Consider the following 21,822-nt stretch of genomic DNA (forward strand, 5'->3'; position numbering starts at 1 on the left):
TTTTGACCGTTAATTACGGTGTCAAACAAAATCAGTTTACAAAACCAACTTTAGAACCCCTGCGCTAGTGACATAAAAAATCTAACGAGGCCTTTAACCGCGCGATTAGAGGAGGGTTACTGTAGCATCACTGTAGCAAATCATCAATTAATTACCGTCATTAGATTCGTCGCGAAAAGTTACATCCATCCCTAAAAAATTTTTACAAATAGACTTCATTTAGTACTTCATGCATGCGAGATTCTTTTTTTGTGATGCGTGCATGCTAGTTTTCTAGCACAGCCAAACAAGACCTCTATAGCTGTTGGGTGGTCTGGTCTAGTACGTCTGGTCCGGCTAGCCCTGGCCAATGGTCTTGTTTGGTTCGGCAAGGAAACTAGCACGCACATTTCTCGAAAAAAGAATCTCGTATGCATGAAACACTAAATGAAGTCTGTTTGTAAAATCTTTTTAGGGATGGATGTAACTTTTCGCGACGAATCTAATGACGGTAATTAATCGATGATTTGATACAGTGATGCTACAGTAACCATCCTCTAATCGCACGGTCAAGGGCCTCATTAGATTCTTCAGGATCACTAGCGCGGGGTTCTGAAGTTGGTTTTGTAAACTACTTTATTTGACACCGTAATTAGTGGTCAAAATTGTTACTATTCACTAGCGCTACAAAACCAAACAAGATCAATACAAACAAGTATGCAACTGAATGAATGAATAATATAATGTGCATTCGATGTTGGACCACCTAACTTACCTTGCGCCAGCAGCAGGCAGGGCTCCAATGCGGCAATGCAGGCCTGGAATTCAATTTCAGCAGCAACCAAAAGGCCTGGCCTGACCTGGGCGCCTGGCTGCATGATGATGGGATGAGATGATGAGGCCAGGCAGGGTCAGCTAGACCTATCGCTTGCTCGATATCGTTCTGGGCCTTATTTAGTTGTTTTCAAAATTTCAAAATTTTATAAAATTTCCTGTCACATTAAATATTCCAACATATGCATGAAGTATTAAATATAGTTAAACGAAATAACAAATTACACAATTTGTCTATAATTTGCGAGACAAATCTTTTGAACTTAATTAATCCATGACGAAATAATAATTACCAAATACAAACGAAAGGACTACAATATTTTACACCCAAAAGTTTTCGCATCTAAACAAAGCCCTTAGTCGACGATACTGGTATCATGATATGGTAGTGCAGTCCAGCCGCAAGGCTGGGCCTGGAATGTGCTGGTGGGTCCCTTTCATCAGTTAGAGCAACTCTAACCGTGTCCAATCTCATTTCCCGTCCTTGTTCTTTTAGAAAAAGGAAAAAAACTTTCTCTAATAATTCCCTATCCTAGTTCTCCATCTCCTAACTAATGTACCCGATCAGATTTGATTTTTTTCTTCAGATTTTTGCAAGTAAGAACGGATTGGATTTGATGGGAGCTGGAATGCTGGATATTCCTGTACATTAGCATTTACATCTTTTATTATGTTGTAAATTGTACAGAGGTAAGTATTTCTGTTGCACAAACATATATAGATACTGAATTCCAACTGAATGAATGAATGGAGTACTGAATTCCAACTGAATGAATGAATGGAGAGTACTGAATTCCAACTAAATAACTAACTACCCCCGTAAAACTACTGCAGATCAACAATGTTCTGTTCGATGCCTACGAAAATATCTTGTTTTAGAACTTTTGTGTACCCTCGCACTTATTATATTTGTACAAAGATGTATGCATTGTTACATTTTATTAATAACAGGATACATGCACGTATCAATGACAACCATCCCAATTTGCTTGCTTCATCATGCACGCAGAAATAGACAGAATTTGCAAATTTGCCTACTTCAATTCACATACAGGACGATGAACAGATTATTGACAGGCATGCTGATGGACACTAAAATTATTCAGATTCAATCGCAGGCATAAGGCTGTCTGCACCTGAGTCCGTTATATCTCCCTCCAGGATGAGATTGCGGAGGGAAACGCTGCAGCGGGGCACTATCGCTTCCGGTAAGAAAGAGGACGTCCGCCGGTCCGGTATTCTGAGCGTAGGTACCGGGTGCTCGCTATCCGCCGATGTGGCACCGGCCCGCCTCCCGACGCATCCTCCACGCCTGCTAGCGCCCGCCCGTGGCCACGCGCAGAGCTGCCGCTCGCTGACTAAAAAGGTCACCCTCAGGGTTGTCCGCGTTTGGTGTGTTATCAAGTTCTTGGATCCTGGCTAAGAGTTCATTTTTCCTCCTTTTGTACTCACCGCGAAGATTGCCCCCCAACGTTTTAAAGCTTGCTTGAGGCAGCCCAGACCCCCATGCCATTTATCCAATGAGTAGGCATTCATAGGCCATTTGATCTTGGCAGATTCCCATTTCGAGTTCACTGTCTTCTCAAACTTGTCCTCCAAACACCACTGTTTTTTAAAGAAGATTTGTCTAGGTTTTTGTTGGTTACTACCCCCCGTGTCTAACAAGAGAGGGCTGTGGTCCGAACCCACTCTGGTTAGAGCAGTTAAGGTGGTCGTAGGGAATTACTCCTCCCAGTCAGTGCTTACTAGAACCCTGTCCAGGTTACACATAGTCGGGTTTTCTTGCTTGTTGGTCCATGTGAACCTGCTCCCCCCGCTCCTATGAATTTCTCTCAAATCACATCTCTCAATGAAATCATTAAACAGATTCATGAGTCTGATGTCTCCTCCCCTAGGGTTTTTATCCGCGTTGCTTCTAATCAGATTAAAGTCACCTCCCAACAGAATGGGTAGAGTGGCATTCTCACTTCTTCTGGTTAGATTATCTATAAAATTAGGAGAGAACTCATGTTTGGATGGCCCGTAAACTGAAATAAGGTCCCATCTCACATTCAGCAGTCTGTGTCTAATAGTCGCCCCCACAAAAAAATCATTTGTCTCCCAATTCTCCACTTGTAAGATGTCTTGTTTAACTCCCAGCAGAATCCCACCTGAGTGACCTTGCGCTGGAGTCCACTTCCAACTAAAAAGCCCCCCTGGTGCTAAACTTTCTAATTCTGCATAACTGAAATCTTGTTTGATTGTCTCCTGCAAACCCACTATGTCCACTTGTTCTTTTTGGATTAGTTCACGAAGCTATCTCACTCTTGATTTATTGCCCAAGCCTCTAACATTCCAAATGAGTGCTTTCATTTGGTGCTTATTCGTTTCAGCTCACGGCTGAGCCTATTTCCTTTCGGCTTCGACTGAGGTTTTTTTTTGGCATATCTCCCCTAGTTTGTCTCTCTTCCAGAGTGGATAAGTACTCCCCATGTGCTTCGCTATCAGTTTGCATCGGTCCCTCCCCCAGAACCTTTGTAGTACCCTGTCTCAGTGGATCATCACCCCCATTGTTGACGTTTGGAGCCGTATTGGGCTCGCTATCTCCTTCATGTGTTTGGGAACCTTTTTCATTCAGGTGTTTCCTCTGATCATTGCTGGTCACTTCCAGACTCAGATTCTCCCCCTCAAGACTGTGCTGTTCCTGCATTTTTTCCCCATTTGTGTTTTGTATAGCGCCTCAGCTACTGCAGCTCTAGCTATCTCTTCCAATTGCATGGCTGAGATGGACTCTGAAATTTCTGTCTTATCCCCCCAAGCATCACATCACAGTATGCAGCAATGTTTTCTAGATCTTCCTCTTCGCAGGAACTAAGAATATGAAAACATGAATTAGAAGAGTTAGAATTACCTGCTACAACAGAAGTAATCCCCGGCGCCGAAGGCTCTCGTGAGGTCACCATCCTATTGCTTTTCCTCGCAGCGACCGCAGGGACCCCTTCCTCTTGATTTGTCTCTTTTTGGAAGGGATAACCATTTCCCATTCTTCCTTGTCCTCATGGACCAGCACCACTGGCGCCTCCTGAGGTTCAGGCTGTTCCTCCTCAATTTCTCCTCCTCCTAAAGAATCCTGAGAGTTTAATTCCAACCCCGGTAAGGTTGAAAACTGAAGCTGATCCCCCCAGTCCCACCACTTTGTTCTAGCTGCAATGTTGGCCATTTGTCTTTTGGTAGAAAGCTGAGCCCTCCCCCCTCAGTGTGTATCAGGAAGTGCCCAGAAGGAGGGGCAGCGGCATGCTCCAGCCCCTTGGGCGTCTCCACCGATGATTTGTCTGATTCCTGCTCATGTTCTTGTAGCTCAGCAACCCGTTTCTCAGGTAGCTCGTCTCCTGGTTCGCCCCCTTGCAGTGGCCATTGCTTGGTGGCCGCACTCTTTCCAGTTGCTGGCACCTTGGTATCAGACTATGCGGGAGGCTCTCCCATGGCGCGGTTTACTTTGCTTTCAAAGTCAGATAGATCATCTGCGTCATCGTCTTCCTCAGAGGAGTCCCTATCATCAGGATTCTTGGGTAGGGGAGAAGGGTCATTTTGCCGAACCACCTTGTCTTTGGTTTTAGGTAACACCTTGATCTCAAATCCTACCCCCTCGATGAAAATTTCGAGAAACCCTTTGATGCTCGCTATCTCTCTCGCTCTCAGCTTGACTCTCCCTGGTCCATCTTCGATCAAGGAAACCTCATCCACCACCATCACTTCCCCAGCTAGCTCAGCAATAAGAGTGACAGCTTCAATGTTTTTGGCGGGGTCAGGGACATTGAAAAGCTGAATCCAACCTATTTGTAGGACTGTTGATGCCATATGATCTAAGCTGGAATGCGAGATTGAGACGTTGATGCTGAAAAACACCAAATCCAAACTCTTAGACCGGGAGAAAGTATCTAGGATCATTTTGTTTGGGAATGTGGCCATGTATTTTGATTCAGAGATTTGCTTAACTTTCCAGGACCATTTGGTATCAATGAGGTTCTTCAGTTCTTTCTCTATCTTGAACACATCAGCATCCCCACTTTTAACCTGAATCAAACCAACCTGGTCTCCCAACTGCTGCTTGACTGCGCCTGGAATTTTCAGACAATGAAACCCCTGTCCTGGAAAGCCAAAACCATACATGTGCATAGAGGCTCCTTTGTTGCTGGGACACTTCGCTGCCATGTGTCCAGTTTCCTTGCAATTGAAGCAGAATGGGGGGTTTGTGCAGTCGGCTTGATGATGCCCCTCTTGTCTACACCTGAAATAAACTCCACTCCTTCCAGTATCAGCAGAGTTCTTGCCCCTAGAAAGATCATCCTTCCCCTTCATCTGCTGCTCCCTGTGAATGCCACCCAGCCTGTCAATAGCAGAAGTGTAGGAGGTAACCTGACTTTGCTGAAACCTGACTCTCTGGCTATTCTGATAGTTGCCTCGATCCAGATCGGTCGGCTCCATAGCTCTTCTCTTCCCAAATTGGTCGCCATCTCTAAACCCCCACAGATCTCCCATCCTGTACGACTCACGCCCCCTTGTCATCCTCTCCCGGAGTTTCCTTTCACGGTTGAGGTCTTCATGCCGCTTGGCTTCGCGCTCCTCCTCATCCTGGAATCGGCTCCCCCTTCGGTATTCCTCGAACCATCGCTTTGGGGGCACACCACGGTGATCCCCACGCTCCATCCTGGATTCTTCCCAGCCCATGGAGTCTGACTCCACAGCCTGGGCAAAGGTCTTGGTGAGCGGCGGCGGAGGTCGGACTCTGCGAACCCTACACGCACGCCACCCCTCTCTCCGGATTTCTTCGGGTCGGGCTGGATAACCCGTCTCCCCTAGCAGAGCGATCTTGGGAACCCATATCCAGCGCTCCTCTGCAATTGGCCGCCATGAGTGGTTGTTGAGTTGTTCAATCGACCGACCAAACGATCCCCACCCCCCTCTCCGATCGTCGCCAGGTGTCCCTTGCAGGCCCCCCTTCACCTGCGGCTCTGCAATCTCCCCCAATTTTGACTGACCTGCCAAATTCGCGCCCGGAATCCTGCGTAGCGCATCTTCGAGGTCATCCCATGATGATTCAAGCTTCGTGAGGTCTTCGGCAGCACCGATTTCCTGAGGATCTTCCGGACTTCGCGATACAAAGAGATTTCGCTTGATTTCCCGAGCCAGGCGAATACGGCCCTCCTCATTTTTCCACCCCGAACATCATCTTCTTCCCCCGCTCTGATCCTCTCTGTCAACTTTCCGGATGATTTCTGATTTCCCTCTTTGGTTGAGGTTGACACCCCAATCCCCCGTTGAGTGATCCTGCGAGAGACGGACGAGGTGTCCAATCCGCAGGCCTTGTCGCGCCGCCCACTCTCGCGATGAGTGCAGGCCTCGGCGTAGGAGAGCTTCCGTGCTTGATCTCTCGGCAGCGCCTCCGTCCTAGCGATTGGAGGCGAAGACGCGGCCATGGCGGCCCTCTTCAGGCACGTGTCGCTGCGGCCAGTGCCCGCCTGCAAATTGGACACCGTCCTTCCTCTCCCCTGCCCCGCCTTCGCCGTCGGGCTGCTACACCTGCTGTCCCGCGCGCCGGCGGAGCGGACCCTCCACACCCCCACTGCAGCTGCCTGCCGTGGCTCGGTGCGCGCCCGCGCGCTCCCTACTCTACGTGAGCCTGGGGAGCGTGGCCACCGTCGGCCGCGCCGCGCTCGAGGAGACGGAGTTTGCAGATGTTCCTGAAGCCCAGTGAAAAAATGGGGAAGCATGGTTTATCTAAGGAAAATGATCAAGGTAGGGTACGCTCAGCTGCTATTCGTTTACTTCGGGCACCGGTCTGACCCTGGTCTGCCAAGGAATATCCGGTATCGCTCTATGTCGAACCCAAGCGGGAGGGGGGGGAGTGCACTAACCACGCAGACTGTCTCCGTAGCCAACGGACAGGGCTGTCACCACCTGCCGTCTACCCCACAATGCCAGTTGAGCTCGAGACAAACAAAGTTAATCTAGGGCCTAGACACCACGTCTAATCCTTCGATTACTACTCTAGCGGCGATCAGGGTTTACCCGTCTTTATCAGGGGCCCTCTACTAGAGTATCCCTCATAAGAACGGACGATGAACCCGCAAACGAATAACAAAAGAGAATAACTTTACCAAGAACATAACCAAAAGATAAACTCAGGTACTTACTCAAATGATTCGTACCTGTCGAGGTACAAGCAGAAGAAGGATGCCGACAAGCCCGGCACTCCTCCCCACTTCTCCTCACACACTCCCTATCTTAATCTACATCCTTTCCCCACCAAAGTGTATCTTCAATTGTGTTGTTGTGTTGAATGGGGGGCTCTCCTCCTCCTTATATAGCCTCTCCAAGGGTGGATCCCCGGTTAGACTTGCGAGGTGGTACTACGCACGTCCGGGATGGATGTAGGGGAGCCGTGGGAGACTGCTGGAGAAAGCTGGGCCTGAACAGGCCCAACAAGGGGTCGGCCGAACCCTTTTAGTGGCCTTTTGGGCTCATCTTCGGTCGGTGTATTCCTTGTGGGCTCCTCATGGGGATTGCGGTGTGCATTCCTATAGATATGTGGGTTTGGGATGTCATTTGGGCCCTAGGATCCTTGTGTGCGCTGCTGTGTTCATCGGAAGTGTCTTTTCTCTTGGGCTTGGGCTAATTTGCTTCAGGATGTAGGCCCTCTAATTCTCGTGCTCGTGTAGAACGCTTCTGATGTGTACTTTTCCCTTTGTTTGAGCACGGTTTTCACCCGAATGAAGACATGGCTTCCTGTAAACAACGATTCACCAAAACTTGTGGAAATGATTAGTATCAAGGTCCTAATTCTAGTTTGGTATTTGTTTTGGCACAAATCTTTGCAAGAGTTGACGGCCATTTTTAGCACTTAAGGACCGTCAACAAGGGTCAAAGAAATGATCTTTAACTCATCTATCCGAATGCCTGAACATCTAGCCAATATTCTCGTCATACTGCCCCCTGAGGGTATTAGTGTTTGGCCACTCTGAGGTCACCACGGTGATCGAACCCGACTCGGTTACCCCGACACTGAAGCCCTGGGTTAGGTCACTCAGACTTTCTGAGTAGTCCAGATGTCTAGGCCCTGAAGCCTTAGCTGAGTCACGGAGATGCACCGGGTCGTAGATGGCGCCCAGCCCCCGAGCAGGCACTACTAGAAAACATGCCCTGGGAACTGGTTGGAAACACCCTTAGGCACCGGTTTTCCAACCGGTTCCCGCAAACCGAGACCAATGGCCTCACCTTTAGACATCGGATTTTTCAACCAGTGCCTTAGGCTTCCATTGGTACCGGTTGGAAAGACCAACCGGTACCAAAAAGGCTGCCACACTGACGCAAGGTGGCAGCCCCTTTGGTACCGGTTGGTCTTTCCAACCGGTACCAATGACTTTTTCCCCTTTTTTCCCAAATCTAGTTTTGTTTGTTATATTTATTACTGTTTATTCTTTTACAATTGCTAAACGCACTCAAGCTCTACAGTACTATACGTTCATCGGTCGTTCGTGTTCGTTTTCAGAGAATATTTAAAACTAACTAAAAGTGAAATGCGAGCATATAATTAAGCTAATTAGATGAACTAATATATTTACAAATTTACAAACATCAAGGCATAACGTTTAAAAATATTTACAAATGTACAAGTCATGTTTGTAGTCCAACTACTGGTCCCCTCAGGAGCTCGATGGAAGTCCTCTATGGATGTGACCGTCGTGGTAGAACTCGCTTCGAGGATCCAAGATCTCATTCAAAATAAATCCAGCGAGCTGCTCGCACACGGCGTTGATCCGATCAGTAGAGTAACATTCATCCCCCATTTGAGACATCTATCATTTAGGAAAAAAGGATTAACATCATGTGCGTTAGTACAAATAAGAAAATGTACTAGTGAACGGTTTGGACGTACTCTCGTATCTTCATCAGTAGCCTTCCCGCATGGAGTCATGATGTGCAAGTAGTCGCATACGTAGTACCCGCACCAATCAGTTCTTTGTTGTTGTCTCGCACACTTAAGGAGAAACAAATAAATTACTCAATTTAGAACAATTTGGGATTATATACTTAACTAGACAAATCTTTATGAATCAACATACCGGATAATCCATGTTAACGTTCAGTTCGGGCCTCCATTGACCACGTCCTTTGTTATTTTTCACAAATTTTTTCCAAACACTGCGCTCAAAGTTAAGTTTGATATTCAGGAATTGTTATTAACAGAAAAAGGATTTGATTGCGCAAACTGAACTTACCTGTTCAAGGGGTCTAGGATATGTTGGATTGCGGACTTTGGATTTCTCAATGAGTCAAAGACTATAAGATTGCCGGTCTCTACAGAAAGTATGAGTAAAATCCAATGATAACTGCAGATATAGATAGGATATATACATACATGCATTAGACGACTTAGTATTTATTTAGTAATATAACAGAGGATTGAGTCGACCAAGACTTACCCAAAGTTGTATGGTATGAATATATAGGATTTGTATTTTTTCCTTGTAATTATCTTTGCGCACTTTCTGGTTGACTAGCAAAGGAGACATGAAGCCGATCTGATGGTGCCATCCATGTTTTCAGCTTCTTTGGGTCTCCTGTCTAAACGATACAATAGAAATTTTATAATGCACACATATAATTATGTTCTTGTTAACAAAAAGTATTAATGTAGAGGTAAGTAATACATACAAAACCCAAATGGTGATGATAGAGGCGTCGAGGGCTTGTCGATGGTAAATGTGATATAAATTTTCGAAGTACACCCAGAAATCGTCCTCCCCGCGGAAGAAATCATGGTCACGATACTTGACTCCAAACATTTTCCCTTCGTCATTCGACATTCGCAGGTACCATCTATGCAAATTGAACATCTGCATGCCTAGACTTTTCTCCTCTTCCTCAATGACAAATGGTTTTCCATGCTGGAATGGAGTAAGAACGGGAGCAATAGGGATTTCCGCCTCCACTTGCCCCGTTGCCTCCTCTAGCGTTAATCCAGTTTCAGAAAGAAATATCGCGGTCTGTAGGTCCGCCTGGAGTTGTACGTCCGTCGGGTGTAGGAGTGGCAACCCTGGCACCCGGAGGGGCCCGAGTTCTTTTTGTTGTGTGCCAAGCTGAGGAATGGTCTTGTCACATTTTTTCTTCAGATTTCTCACCTTGTGTGCCTTTGTCAGAGTACGATCATAGTCCGAGGGTAAGCTTTTCGGTATTGGTTGGTTGTCTAGGCTTGCGAGAAGCTTTTTCCCTAGTTCTAGAGGTACCTTTTCCCTCGGCGGGGGGACTTTAGGCTTCAATTGTTCTTTTATATATCGAGCAGTCTCCTCTTCCAACTCCTCAGCGGTTTTCTCGTAGGTTAATTTTCTTTTGACCGTTTTCTGCTTCTTCTTTGAGGGTCCAGCCGCTGGGAGGGATGCTGTCTTTTTCTTTCCATTTTCTGGTGCAGGAGGAGTTGGAATACTCGTGGCCCTTTGCGCCGGCAGAGACGGTGGTGAAGGAGGTGGTTGTGGGGACGACGGTGAGGGAGGCCGCAGAGACGGGCGATCGGTCTGCACGGGAGCCGTTGTGCTTGCAGTAAGTTTGATGTCGGCCTTGCGCCATAGAACGACCCCATGCAGTGCGTCTCCCAATGTCTTCTCTCCATCCCCTCCAACGAAGTCGAGCTCAAGATCCTCATTGTTTCCAACTATCTGCTCGACTGTGATGGAGGTGTAGCCAGGGGGTATCGGCCTTCCATGAATTGTAGTAGAAGGATTCAGGGGCAGGGCTAACCCGTATGCGACATGAATGGATATATTTCTTGCTTGCACATGAAGCTCGCGTGGTGTCGGCATGGTGACATCATCCACTGGATACCTCTGGTCATCTACCGCCGTTGGCTCAATGTGGGGTTGCTGTTCCGCTTGTACGTCGAGCGCCGCCGTGGATGCACAGCTGCTGCGTCGCTGAGAGGCCGGGCTTATCACAACATCCGAATGTGACCCAGCAGTGGCCCTTTGGCTCAGAGCTAGCTGCACTGCCTCATTGACCCTGGCGTCCATCTGAGATTCCAAGGACGCATACTTCCTGTTCATCTCTTCTTGTATGGCACGAAATTTCTCTTCTTGTTCGTCTTTGCTCTTTCGGTGAGTCTTGTAAGAGGAATCTCTGGCCCAAGCAAGTTTCCATGGGACCACGCCGATGCCGCGGGCTCGTCCAGGGTGTTCCGGATTCTTTAATGCCCTTGTCAGCTCATCATTCTCCCTTTGATGCTGGAATGTTCCTTGTTGGGTCTCATCTATTGCAGCGACTAGATTGCGGGACACTTCTTGCATATGCTCGGGCACGACCAAACTTCCATCCAACTGGTTTAGTGTCACGACATTAGCAAATAACCACCACTTGGATCTATCCGGCCAATCCCAAGTCGTCGGCCTGATGCCTCTATCCATAAGGTCCTGCTCCATCTTCTGCCATTTTTTAACATACTTCTTGTACCCGGCAGCCCCAAGGTGGTGGCTGTACTTCTTATTTGCTGCATTCACCCTAGCCTGTTCGGATTTTTCTTGGGCTTTCTCTGATAGTTTGTATTGTTTGAACTCCTCCCAGTATGGTTTAACCTGAGAAAGATCATCCCATTTCGGCTCCTTATCCTTCTTGATGTAATTGATGTACAACTTTTTCTTGAAAGTTGCAAAGGCAAGGGCCATCTTTTTCAAGGCACATTTCTTCATAAGTTCTTGGTCAACTCCTTCAGGAAGAGTGAACATATCCTTGAGTTCTGCCCATAGCATTTCCTTCTGTTGTGCAGGCACGGCGTGTTGCTGTTCTTCGGGTTTGCTCATTTTCCATAGTCTCGTGGTGATCGGAATTCTTGCCCGAACAATAACCCCACATTGGTTGACAAATTTTATGCTAGCAGCCTCTGGAGCACTTGGACTGCCCCCTGCGTCCACTTCTGTGATGACCTGTCTTCCCTCCATTTTCTTGGTTGGCCGGCGTCTCCCTTTTGACTGGCTCAACGAAGTCGATGCGGAGGTCGACTAAATTACAGAAAAGATATGTTAATCGCAAAACTAATCTACCGAAGTCACCATGCATATAGTTTTAAGATTCGTACTAGAATATGCTGCTATTGATTGGGCGGCGGCGCAAAGTCATCATCTTCTTCATCGGCATCTCTAGACATATTTAGGAATGAATCAGCTGTCCGAGCATCTTCTTCAGCGATTGGCTGGGTGGTGTTGGCCCTCGTATCTTCGTTTATTGCGTCCAACATGTATTGCTTGGCGACCTCGTCATCACCGAAGGGGTCCATCCTTAACTGAAACTGTAAAAATGTGTTAGAGTATGTGTCCATCCTTAAATGAAGTAGGAGAATTCAATTCTTTGAACGAATATGCATGTTTGAGAGAGAGAGTGTGTGTGTGTATGTTAGAGGGACAGAGAAAGAGAGAGTTAGTGAGTGTGTGTGTGAGTCAGTGTGTGTGTATGTGTGTTTGTGTGTTAGTGGGATAGAGAAAGAGAGAGAGCGAGTTAATGTGTGTGTGAGTCGTCAGTGTGTGAGTGTGTGTGTGTCAAGGGTCGAGGGTTGATACTTTATATAAATGTGTTAGAGTGTGTTAGGGTGTGTTTATGTGTGTGTGTTAGTGTGTGTGTGTGACTGTGTGTGTGTGTGTCGAGGGTCGATACTTTATACAATTGTGTTAGAGTGTGAGTGTGTGTGTGTGTGTGTTAGAGTGTATTAGAGTGTGTGTGTGTGTGTCTGTGTGTGTGTTAGTGGGAGAGTGTGTGTGTCGTGGAACGGGGACGAGGAACGTGGTTGAGGGTTGAGGTCTAGGGTTGAGGGTCGAGGTCGAGAGTCGAGGGACGGGGTTGAGAGTCGGGGTCGAGATTCGAGGTCGAGGGACGACGAATGCATGAGTGAGTTAGAGAGCGAATACGAACGGGTTCGAGCTCGAGAATTAATTTAAATCAATCTAAATTACAAATGCAATACATGTAATCAAGAATTGTACATAAAATTATTACTCGTCGTCGTTACTCGTCATTACTCGTCGTCGTCATTACATTATACAGTGAAATATATGTCGTCGTCGTCTAACCATTAAATACATGATTAAAGTAATAAGTTACACATGTAAAGAAAAAGTAATAAATTACACATCTAAACACTATATACATATATACATATATAATACAAACTAATTATACAGAAATTATTTAAAAATACTGTAGGGTGAAGGGGCGGGGCGGTGGAGGACATTGAATAAGGACATCAAATTCTAAAAATACTACATCTATAATTAAATTCTAAAAATATCTCTATAATTAAATTCTAGTCAATATATAATAATGGCAACACTATATCTACAACTAAATTAACATAGATAACACTGACATCTAACATGCACGAGTATTTTTCCTTCGAAGATCTAGATGCAACTAAACTAACAAAGTTGATTTTGTATTTTTACCATTTTTCTGTGATTTGTTATGCATTTTACAAAATCTCAGCCGAATTAAACAATTTTGGAAAACCCTAAACCCTAAACAGGGGCTGACAGCTGGGCCCCACTGGTCAGTGAGAGGCCCAGCCCAGCCCCAGCTCGCACACTCCATGGCACGGCGGCGGCGGCGTTCTGGCCGGCGCAGGGCTGGGCGGCGGGAGTGCGGCGCGCGCCCGCGGCCAGGGAGGCAAGGTGGCTTCGGGGTGCGCGGCGGCGGCGTGCAGCCCCACGTAGGGGCTGCCCGCGATGTACGTGCGGCAGCGGGACGGCAACCGCGGCGGTGCAGCTGCGCCCCGGTAATGCGGCGCCGGAAAGAGAGGGGAAAGGGGTCGGAGAGGATGAGGAGAGTGTGGGGAAACTCACCACGAGCTCTATTCGGGTGGAGGTGGACCGGAGCGGTGTCGAGGCCGGTGGGCGGCGGCGTTTCTCGTACGCGGCGATCGAGGGGGCGTCGAGGCGTCGAGGGCACGCGCGGAGGTCGAGGTGGCGGGTCGAGTAGATGTCGCGGCGGCCGGAGCAGAGGGCGCGAGCGTCGTCGAGGCCGGCGGCGCAGTGAGGCGGCGAGGTGGACGATTGGAGGCTGGAGGCAATCGCGAGAGGAGGGGGGATGGAGGATGAAGGGCCGGGACTTAAATACCCTAAGCCTTTGGCACCGGGTGATAATTTCAACCGGTACCTAATAGCTCCTTAGGTACCGGTTGCAGTTCCACCCGGTGCCTTAGTGAAGCCTTAGGCACCGGTTGCAGTTCCACCCGGTGCTTAAGGGGCCCAACGGGTGGGAATGAAATTTCCCTTTGGCACCGGGTGGAGAAGCAAAACTGGTGCCTTAGGGTCTTTGAAATTAGCTTTTGTAGATAGCTGGTGGGATGTGATCCGAAATCCCTCGATAGCTCAATGGTAACTCTGTGTAATTTGTGCGCCGCCGCCACGGTTCGTACCCGCGTCCAACCCCCTTTTTTTTCCGAATTGCCTGCCTTAGGTACCGGTTGATACGGTACGTAAGGCCTTCTCGTTTTCTAATAAATCTGTTAATTCCCTAATAATAATAAATCAAATAATTGCTACATAATAAATCATTTAGGTGCATAACTAATTATTTTAATTGCATAATAAATCAAATAATTGCATTATAAATCATTTAATGCACAATAATTTTAATTGCTACATAATAAATCATTTAGGTGCATAAATAATTATTTTAATTGCATAATAAATCAAATAATTGCATAATAAATAATTTAAATGCACAATAATTTTAGTTGCTACATAATAAATCATTTATGTGCGTAACTAATTATTTTAATTGCATAATAAATCATAATAAATCAAATAATTGTATAATAAATCATTTAAATGCACAATAATTCTAATTACTGCATAATAAATCATTTAGGTGCATAACTAATTATTTTAATTGCATAATAAATCAAATAATTGCATAATAAATAATTTAAATGCACAATAATTCTAATTACTACATTATAAATCATTTAGGTTCATAACTAATCATTTTAATTGCAAAATAAATCATAATAAATTAAATAATTTCATAATAAATCATTTAATTGCCCAATAAATCAATTCATTGCATAAGAAATCTGATAATATTCACATAAAATATTACAAGATATAATCATTCAACTAAGGGAATATTAACGATGGTTCGCTTTACAATCGTCCCTTCATTATGATCATGACGTGCGTACGGAGTCTCCTCTTCGGCTAAAAGAATACTTGTGTCAACCTCCACTGCGAACGGAGTCATATCTTCAACCTTATTGTATTCTTCTTCATCTGTAACATCGTCGACTCACACAATTTTTCTTTTTCTTGTCAGAATAATATGGCGCTTTGGCTCATCTCCGGCACCTACAGAACTTGATTTATTCCTGGACTTGTCCTTTCTCAGTTTGCTAGACATGTCCTACACATAGAAAACTTGAGTGACATCTTTAGCTAGGATGAATGGTTCGTCTCGATAGCCAAGCTCTTTGAGGTCTACCGTTGTCATTCCGTACTCGTCGATATCGACACCTTTTCCTGTGAGTGTATCCCATTGACAACGAAATAGAGGTATCTTCAACAGCCCATAGTCGAGTTTCCAGATCTCTTCAATGTAACCAAAATATGAGTTCGTTTGGCCACTAGAGTCGGTGGCATCTATACGGACACCACTATTTTTATTGGTGGTCTTGTTATCTTGGGCTCTTGTATAAAATGTGTAACCATTAATTTCATATCCTTGGTACATCAGGATTGAATTTGCCGTACCCCTGGCCAGCCAAGCTAGCTGCTCATGAATTTGATCGTTGGCCATGACTTCCTTCTGTAACCAGGTGGCGAATGTATTGTTATGATGCTTTGTAATCCATGTCTCAAACTTCAAAGGGTATATGCTTCGCATAATTTGCATGTGCTCCTCCATGTATGGAGCCACCAAGGCTGATTGTTGCAGAACTGTGAGATGTGCTTTGCTCAACGTGGCATGATCTGTGGCATTTACTGATTTCCTTCCAAGTGTGCCCTTTCCAATCAGCCGCCCCTCATGACGTGATAATGGAATCCCAATTGGGCAGAGTTCTTCCATATAGTCAACACAAAACTCAATGACCTCCTCTGTGACGTAACCCTTCGCAATGCTTCCTTCTGGACGAGCCCGATTACGAACATATTTCTTTAGGACTGCAAAGTATCGTTCAAAAGGGAACATATTATGAAGAAAAACAGGACCGAGAATACCAATATCTTTGACTAGGTGAACTAGAAGATGCGTCATAATATTGAAGAATGATGGAGGAAATATCATTTCAAGACTGACTAAACTTTGGACAACATCCTCTTGTAGCCTGCTTAAACTCGATGGATCGATTGCCTTCTGAGAAATTATGTTGAGAAAGGTGCATAGCTTTATAATTGTTGCTCGAACATTAGCTGGTAGAATACCTCTAAGTGCAACTGGAATCAATTGCGTCATCAACACGTGATAGTCATGGGACTTTACGTGTGCGAATTTCTTCTCTTTCAAGTTTAGTAGCCTCTTTATATTCGAAGAGTAGCCTGATGGGACCTTGATACTGTTCAAACAGTCGAACATACTTTGCTTCTCTTCCTTACTAAGAGTGTAGCACGCAGGATCTAGATAATGATGTCCTTTATCCCTTTTTTCTGGATGTAGGGCGGCCCGTTGTTTCATACGTTGAAGATCTTGCCGCGCTTCCAATGTATCCTTTGGCTTACCGTAGACACCAAGAAAGCCTAGAAGGTTCACACAAAGATTTTTTGTTAGGTGCATCACATCAATTGTGTGGCGGACATCTAAGACTTCCCAATAAGGTAACTCCCAAAAATACTCTTCTTCTTCCACATAGGTGCACGTCCGTCATCACTCTGCACTGATCTGCAGCCGGGTCCTTTTCCAAATACTACTTTTATATCTTTGACCATTTCAAACATTATTTTCCCACAACGGTGCCTAGGCTTGGTACAATGATCTGCCTTTCCATCGTAGTGAGCATGCCTCCTCCTTAATGGGTGCTTGATTGGAAGAAATCGACGATGACCCATACACATGATCTTCCTATAGTGCTTGAGGTACGTGCTGTCGGTTTCTTCTAAACAATGGGTGCATGCCCTATAACCCTTATTGGATTGTCCGGAGAGGTTACTTAGTGCTGGCCAATCGTTGGTGGTTACGAAAAGCAATGCACGAAGGTTAGAATGATCCTCTGCGTGCGCATCCCACATACGAACACCCTCCTCTTTCCACAATAATAGAAGATCCTCAATCAGTGGTTTCAGATACACATCTATATCGTTACCGGGTTACTTCGGGCCGGGGATAAGCACCGGCATCATAATGAATTTCCGCTTCATACACAACCTGGGAGGAAGGTTGTATATACAGAGTGTCACATGCCAGGTACTATGGCCACTGCTCTGCTCACCGAAAGGATTCATGCCATCCGTACTTAAGCCGAACCTTATATTCCCCGAAAACTCTCAAGCCAAGATGCTCGGGGGCCTCACTGGGATGGACCGCGCAGCACGCGCACACCGGTTTCTCCTACCACACAACACACAGAAACCCCCTTAATCAAATCAAAAAACAAATGCCAGAACTTTTTTGAAAAAATGAGCCCAAGCGAGACGGAAAACGGAAAAAAAACACGAAAAGCAAACACGAATTTAAACATAGTTAGGGGCGCCACACACACGGTGAACGCCCCAGAAGTTCACCCAAGCCACACGATCGGCATGGGGCACAACACTTTACATACATCCCATAGTTAAAAAAAATAAAAAGTGGCCGCCGGCCGGTCCCGCGCTCCACGGCCATCCCACCGGGCCTTCATGGGCCGTCCAGCTCCGGGTCAGCGCCGCATCGCAGGAGGTCGTCAACGTCCATCTCCGCCGCGATGACCTGCCCGAACCCGGCAAAGTCCAGCATGGTCCGCCGACAAACCGTCGTGCTAGAGGTCTCCGGAAAGCCAGGGTCAGTTCCCCCCGAGGTGCACCCCAGTGCGCAGACGGACGGAGGCCAATGCAGCGGCAGCCCCACGACGGATCCCCAGCCTCACTGACGAGCGGATGATCTCGGGGAGGGCGTCGAGTTGATCCACCCGCATGGGCGCCTGCGGCTCCACCACACGGAAGATAGCGAGCGCGCCATCCTCCAGGGCCTCGCATTGGTCCTCCACTTCGCCGAGGCGGCGCTGCAAGTCCGTCACCTCATGGCGGACGGCCTCCAACTCCTTCTCCAGCACTACAGGAAAAAAGTATGAGATGCAGGAAAAACAGGGGACGGGAGGCACGATCAAGAACAGAAATCACCGAAGGCTCGGGCTTGGGCGTCCGCGGCAGCATCCCTCGCCGCGCGCACCTCCTCCTCGGTAGCACCACGAGCCACATCAACCGCCTGCAGGCTCTTCCGCAGGTGCTCAACCTCGACCGAGACGGCTAAGTAGCGTCCACGCGCCAAATCGCACTCCCACTGCAGCACTGGTATGTCCGAGTGAACTTCTGCAGGGTCAGACTCGGAGGAGGAGGTAGACAGTGCGGGCAAGCCCGGCCGGACGACGGCGGCGACCGACGGCGCCGCGACGACCAGCGCCGGGGGCGCGACGGAGGATGACGTCGAACCACCGACAACAACAGCAGACGTCCCAGCACCATCCCGCACCGGAGCCCGCCAGCCGAAGAGGAGCCGGAGGTGACGGGCCCGCCCGACGGCCCAACGCCGCCTTGCCCCGCGATCCACGCTCCAGGACCCGTCGACGGCACCCTTCCATCACACGGTAATCATAAAAAACTTAACCAAACAAAATGCGGGGACAGATAAATTGTGGCAGAACCGCCCAAATTAATCCGGCTCAAGTGCGCTAACCATCACCCTAAAGGTAATCCCGGCTAACACGCACTTCAAATGGAGTAATCCGGCAGTGCTGTCAGGTAAAGTCCCAAAGAATCCACCTGAGCGTCGATCGAACCCAAAGCTTACATGCAACTCACACGAAGGTGAGTCCACAGAGTATAATATTTCACAAATATATTACATTACAGAGTCTTAACTTAATTATTACAAATGAAGTTCGAAATCTCAGAAAGGTACTTGAAATTCAAATTGAAAGTAGTTCAGAGTTTAACTGCAACGGAAATAAAGCGAGTTCTAAACGACGATACAAGATGTCATGATGAAGCCCATACATAACATCACTCGGCATTGTCATCGTTGGCCGGAGTCATATCCCACTCTACCGACCAACCAGGAGGTAAAGTACACGGCCAAGTCAAACTAGCAACCATGTTCTCAAAAGTATCACCTGAAACAAATTGAGCCACAAGCAAGGCTGAGTATACTAATACTCAGTAAGGCTTAACGGACTATGGGTATACTTAACCCACTACCTAGACATGCAAGGCTTTTGGCTGGAGGGGTTTGTTTCGCCGAAAAGCAACTAAGAGTAAATCCTTAATTTCCAATTTTAGCTTCAAAATTCTAGTTCAATTGACCATTCTAAGTGAGCATCTATCCAATAGTATACATGTTGGAAAACAATTATTTTTCATCATTCAACCATATTCATCATCCTCATTGTTCCACTTCTTACTCTATGTGGCAAAAGGGTTAAGCAGTCCCAATATCCGTGAGAGGCGGACGATTCGAATTGAATTTATTAACCTGGCCAGGCAGACCTAAACACACGCATGGGAACCGAGTCCCCACGCAACATTTCCCCTTTCTTTTTTGGCTCGTGGATTAGGGTCACCCCCTTCGACTACAAGAGCCCCACGCCACAGTCGACGCCGGGCCGTGACCACGCTTGCACCCGCATGTGGCCGCATGAGAAACAATGTTCAAAGAGGGTGATGGAAAAGTCCACTCCCCGGGCCAATCAGGTACTTAAGCTTACCGATTACTATATTTTCTGGCATGTGGTTAGTATGTTCAAACGCTTAACCACCACTACCACACACCGCGGCCTTATCCATTTTCACCAAATAGACGGAGTATCACAAGTACAACAACCCCGCCCGTAAATCTTATATTGCAGTGTGTAGTAAACATCCAACTCCTATAATTCTCGCTAGTGACAGGAAATCAATCGACTTCTACCGAACCATTAGCATAGCCAACTAGCGACCTATACATGCTAGTATTCAAACATAAGTACTTAAGATTATGCAACTAGGGTTCCAAACAATTCCTACAAACTTAAATGCACAAGTAGATAGGAATATAAGCAGTTGCACAAATTTAAAATAGATAGGACATGCTCCGGGGCTTGCCTTCCTGAGCGTAGCTAGCCTTGGGCTCTTCCGAAACTTAGTTCGGGTCTTCAGTGGCTTCAGTTAGATTCACTTGAGCTTCACGCTGCTCACTCTCGGACTCCGGCACCAGCTCGTATGTACCGTCAGCGAGAGTAGTCGAATCTACATGAAATGCATATGCGTGAGTTACTTTAGTGGTAACGATTTATTCATTTCTGCACTATAGAGTTGTAATCCAACAAAACTCAAGTTAAGTTGGAGATCATTTTATTTTCAACCTCCTAGGGCAATCATTTATAGAGTAGTAAATAACAATTATTAGTCCATAGAGTCACTGTGGGGATTTCATCATTTACCAACACATACCAAAAGTCATTTTCTTTAACAAACACTAGAGATAACATGTGCTGTCCAAAACTATAGTTACACAGTGGTTCTAGGGTTGAAATTTTTATTTATTGTACTTCAACAAGTGTATGTCTTACTGTAAAAAATTCAGAAAATTTGACGCAGCCGAAAAATTATGAAAAACAAAATACACAGCCACTGCTAGGAACAAGATTAATTTGTATAGATCAAACCACATAAGTACTAGTACTGAAAATTTAACTGAGTGTTGATGATCCTATTATGAGCCTACTGTAAATGTTTCAGAATTAAAGGAGCAGTACACTAGGCATGAAAAATGTAACAAAATAGAGCTGCATGGAAAAAAATTAATTTTCACAGCTAGTTCTACTGAGTTCCAGGGGCTCAAACCTTACTAGCATGATTACGTACTCAAATTGAAGCTCTAGTAAAAATATCAGATTTTTCTAGGCAGAGAAACTAATTTTCTTAGTTTAGTGCATTTATTCATAGCATAATTCACTTGAGCATGTTCTGCTTGGGTAAATAGTCCCTACATTTTCCTAAAGCATCTAGGTAATAATTCAGAATTACTAAAAAAGTTTCAGCTTATCTTTCAAGGTGGAACAACTTGGATAAATAAAAATATTTATCCTAGGCATACATAAAGTCCTAGATAAAACCTATAGCTAGGGGTGTCAACTGGCCACCAAACTTTTACACAAGACTAATCCTCTAACATTCAACATACTGACCAAAAATGGATACTGGAACATGCATGGAGATTGAGGTCTAAATAAAGGTCTAATTTACTTGCATTTAATCTAGAGCAAAAACCAGCGAGCAAATGAAAAAGTTCATGTAATGAAAGTTGTAGATCTAGTTGCTAGGAACTCAAGACAATTGAGCTTACATTTTTCTGATGTTTATATGATTTTTAAATGAATTTACAAGTTTGCTGTTTTTGAAAACAAAAAGGAACTATAGATTTGTGCCTAGGCCCCTGAAAAGAATTAGGGGTTCACAACCAGACCCCTGGCCGGACTTTCGGAAACAGGGGAGGGGCGGCGGCCGGATTTTCGGCGATGGGGATCGCTGGCAGTGAGGTTAGGGTGGGGGAAAAGCTAGAGGGGGCTCGTGCGCACCTGCCGGTGGTCTCAGTTGGGGCAGAGGTGGACTGTGGCGAGCTGTCCACGGCAGCCGTGCTCGGCGGTGGCGGGTATGGCGCGCCGGCAGTGCTCCGGCGGGGCGGAGGCGGCTTGGCTAGGCCGAGGAGCTTTAGGAAGGCGAGGGGAAGGTCGCTGGGGTGTTCAATTTGGGAGGGAGAGGGCGGAGGTGCGGCTCCACATACTGCAGGCGGCCGACGGCACAAATGGTGGCCGCCGCGGCCGCGGACAGCGGC

At 46.4% G+C, this 21,822-nt stretch overlaps 1 protein-coding gene across 1 annotated transcript; it reads right to left on the reverse strand.

Moving 5' to 3' along the window:
• Nucleotides 1-4,254: 4,254 nt before the first annotated feature.
• Nucleotides 4,255-5,520, reverse strand: LOC120678327. Its single transcript, XM_039959450.1, has one exon. The coding sequence runs from the start codon at nt 5,518-5,520 to the stop codon at nt 4,255-4,257; it is 1,266 nt and encodes a 421-aa protein (XP_039815384.1).
• Nucleotides 5,521-21,822: the final 16,302 nt, after the last annotated feature.

Source organism: Panicum virgatum, chromosome 6N (genome assembly GCF_016808335.1).
Source record: "Panicum virgatum strain AP13 chromosome 6N, P.virgatum_v5, whole genome shotgun sequence".
NCBI classification, from domain to species: domain Eukaryota; kingdom Viridiplantae; phylum Streptophyta; class Magnoliopsida; order Poales; family Poaceae; genus Panicum; species Panicum virgatum.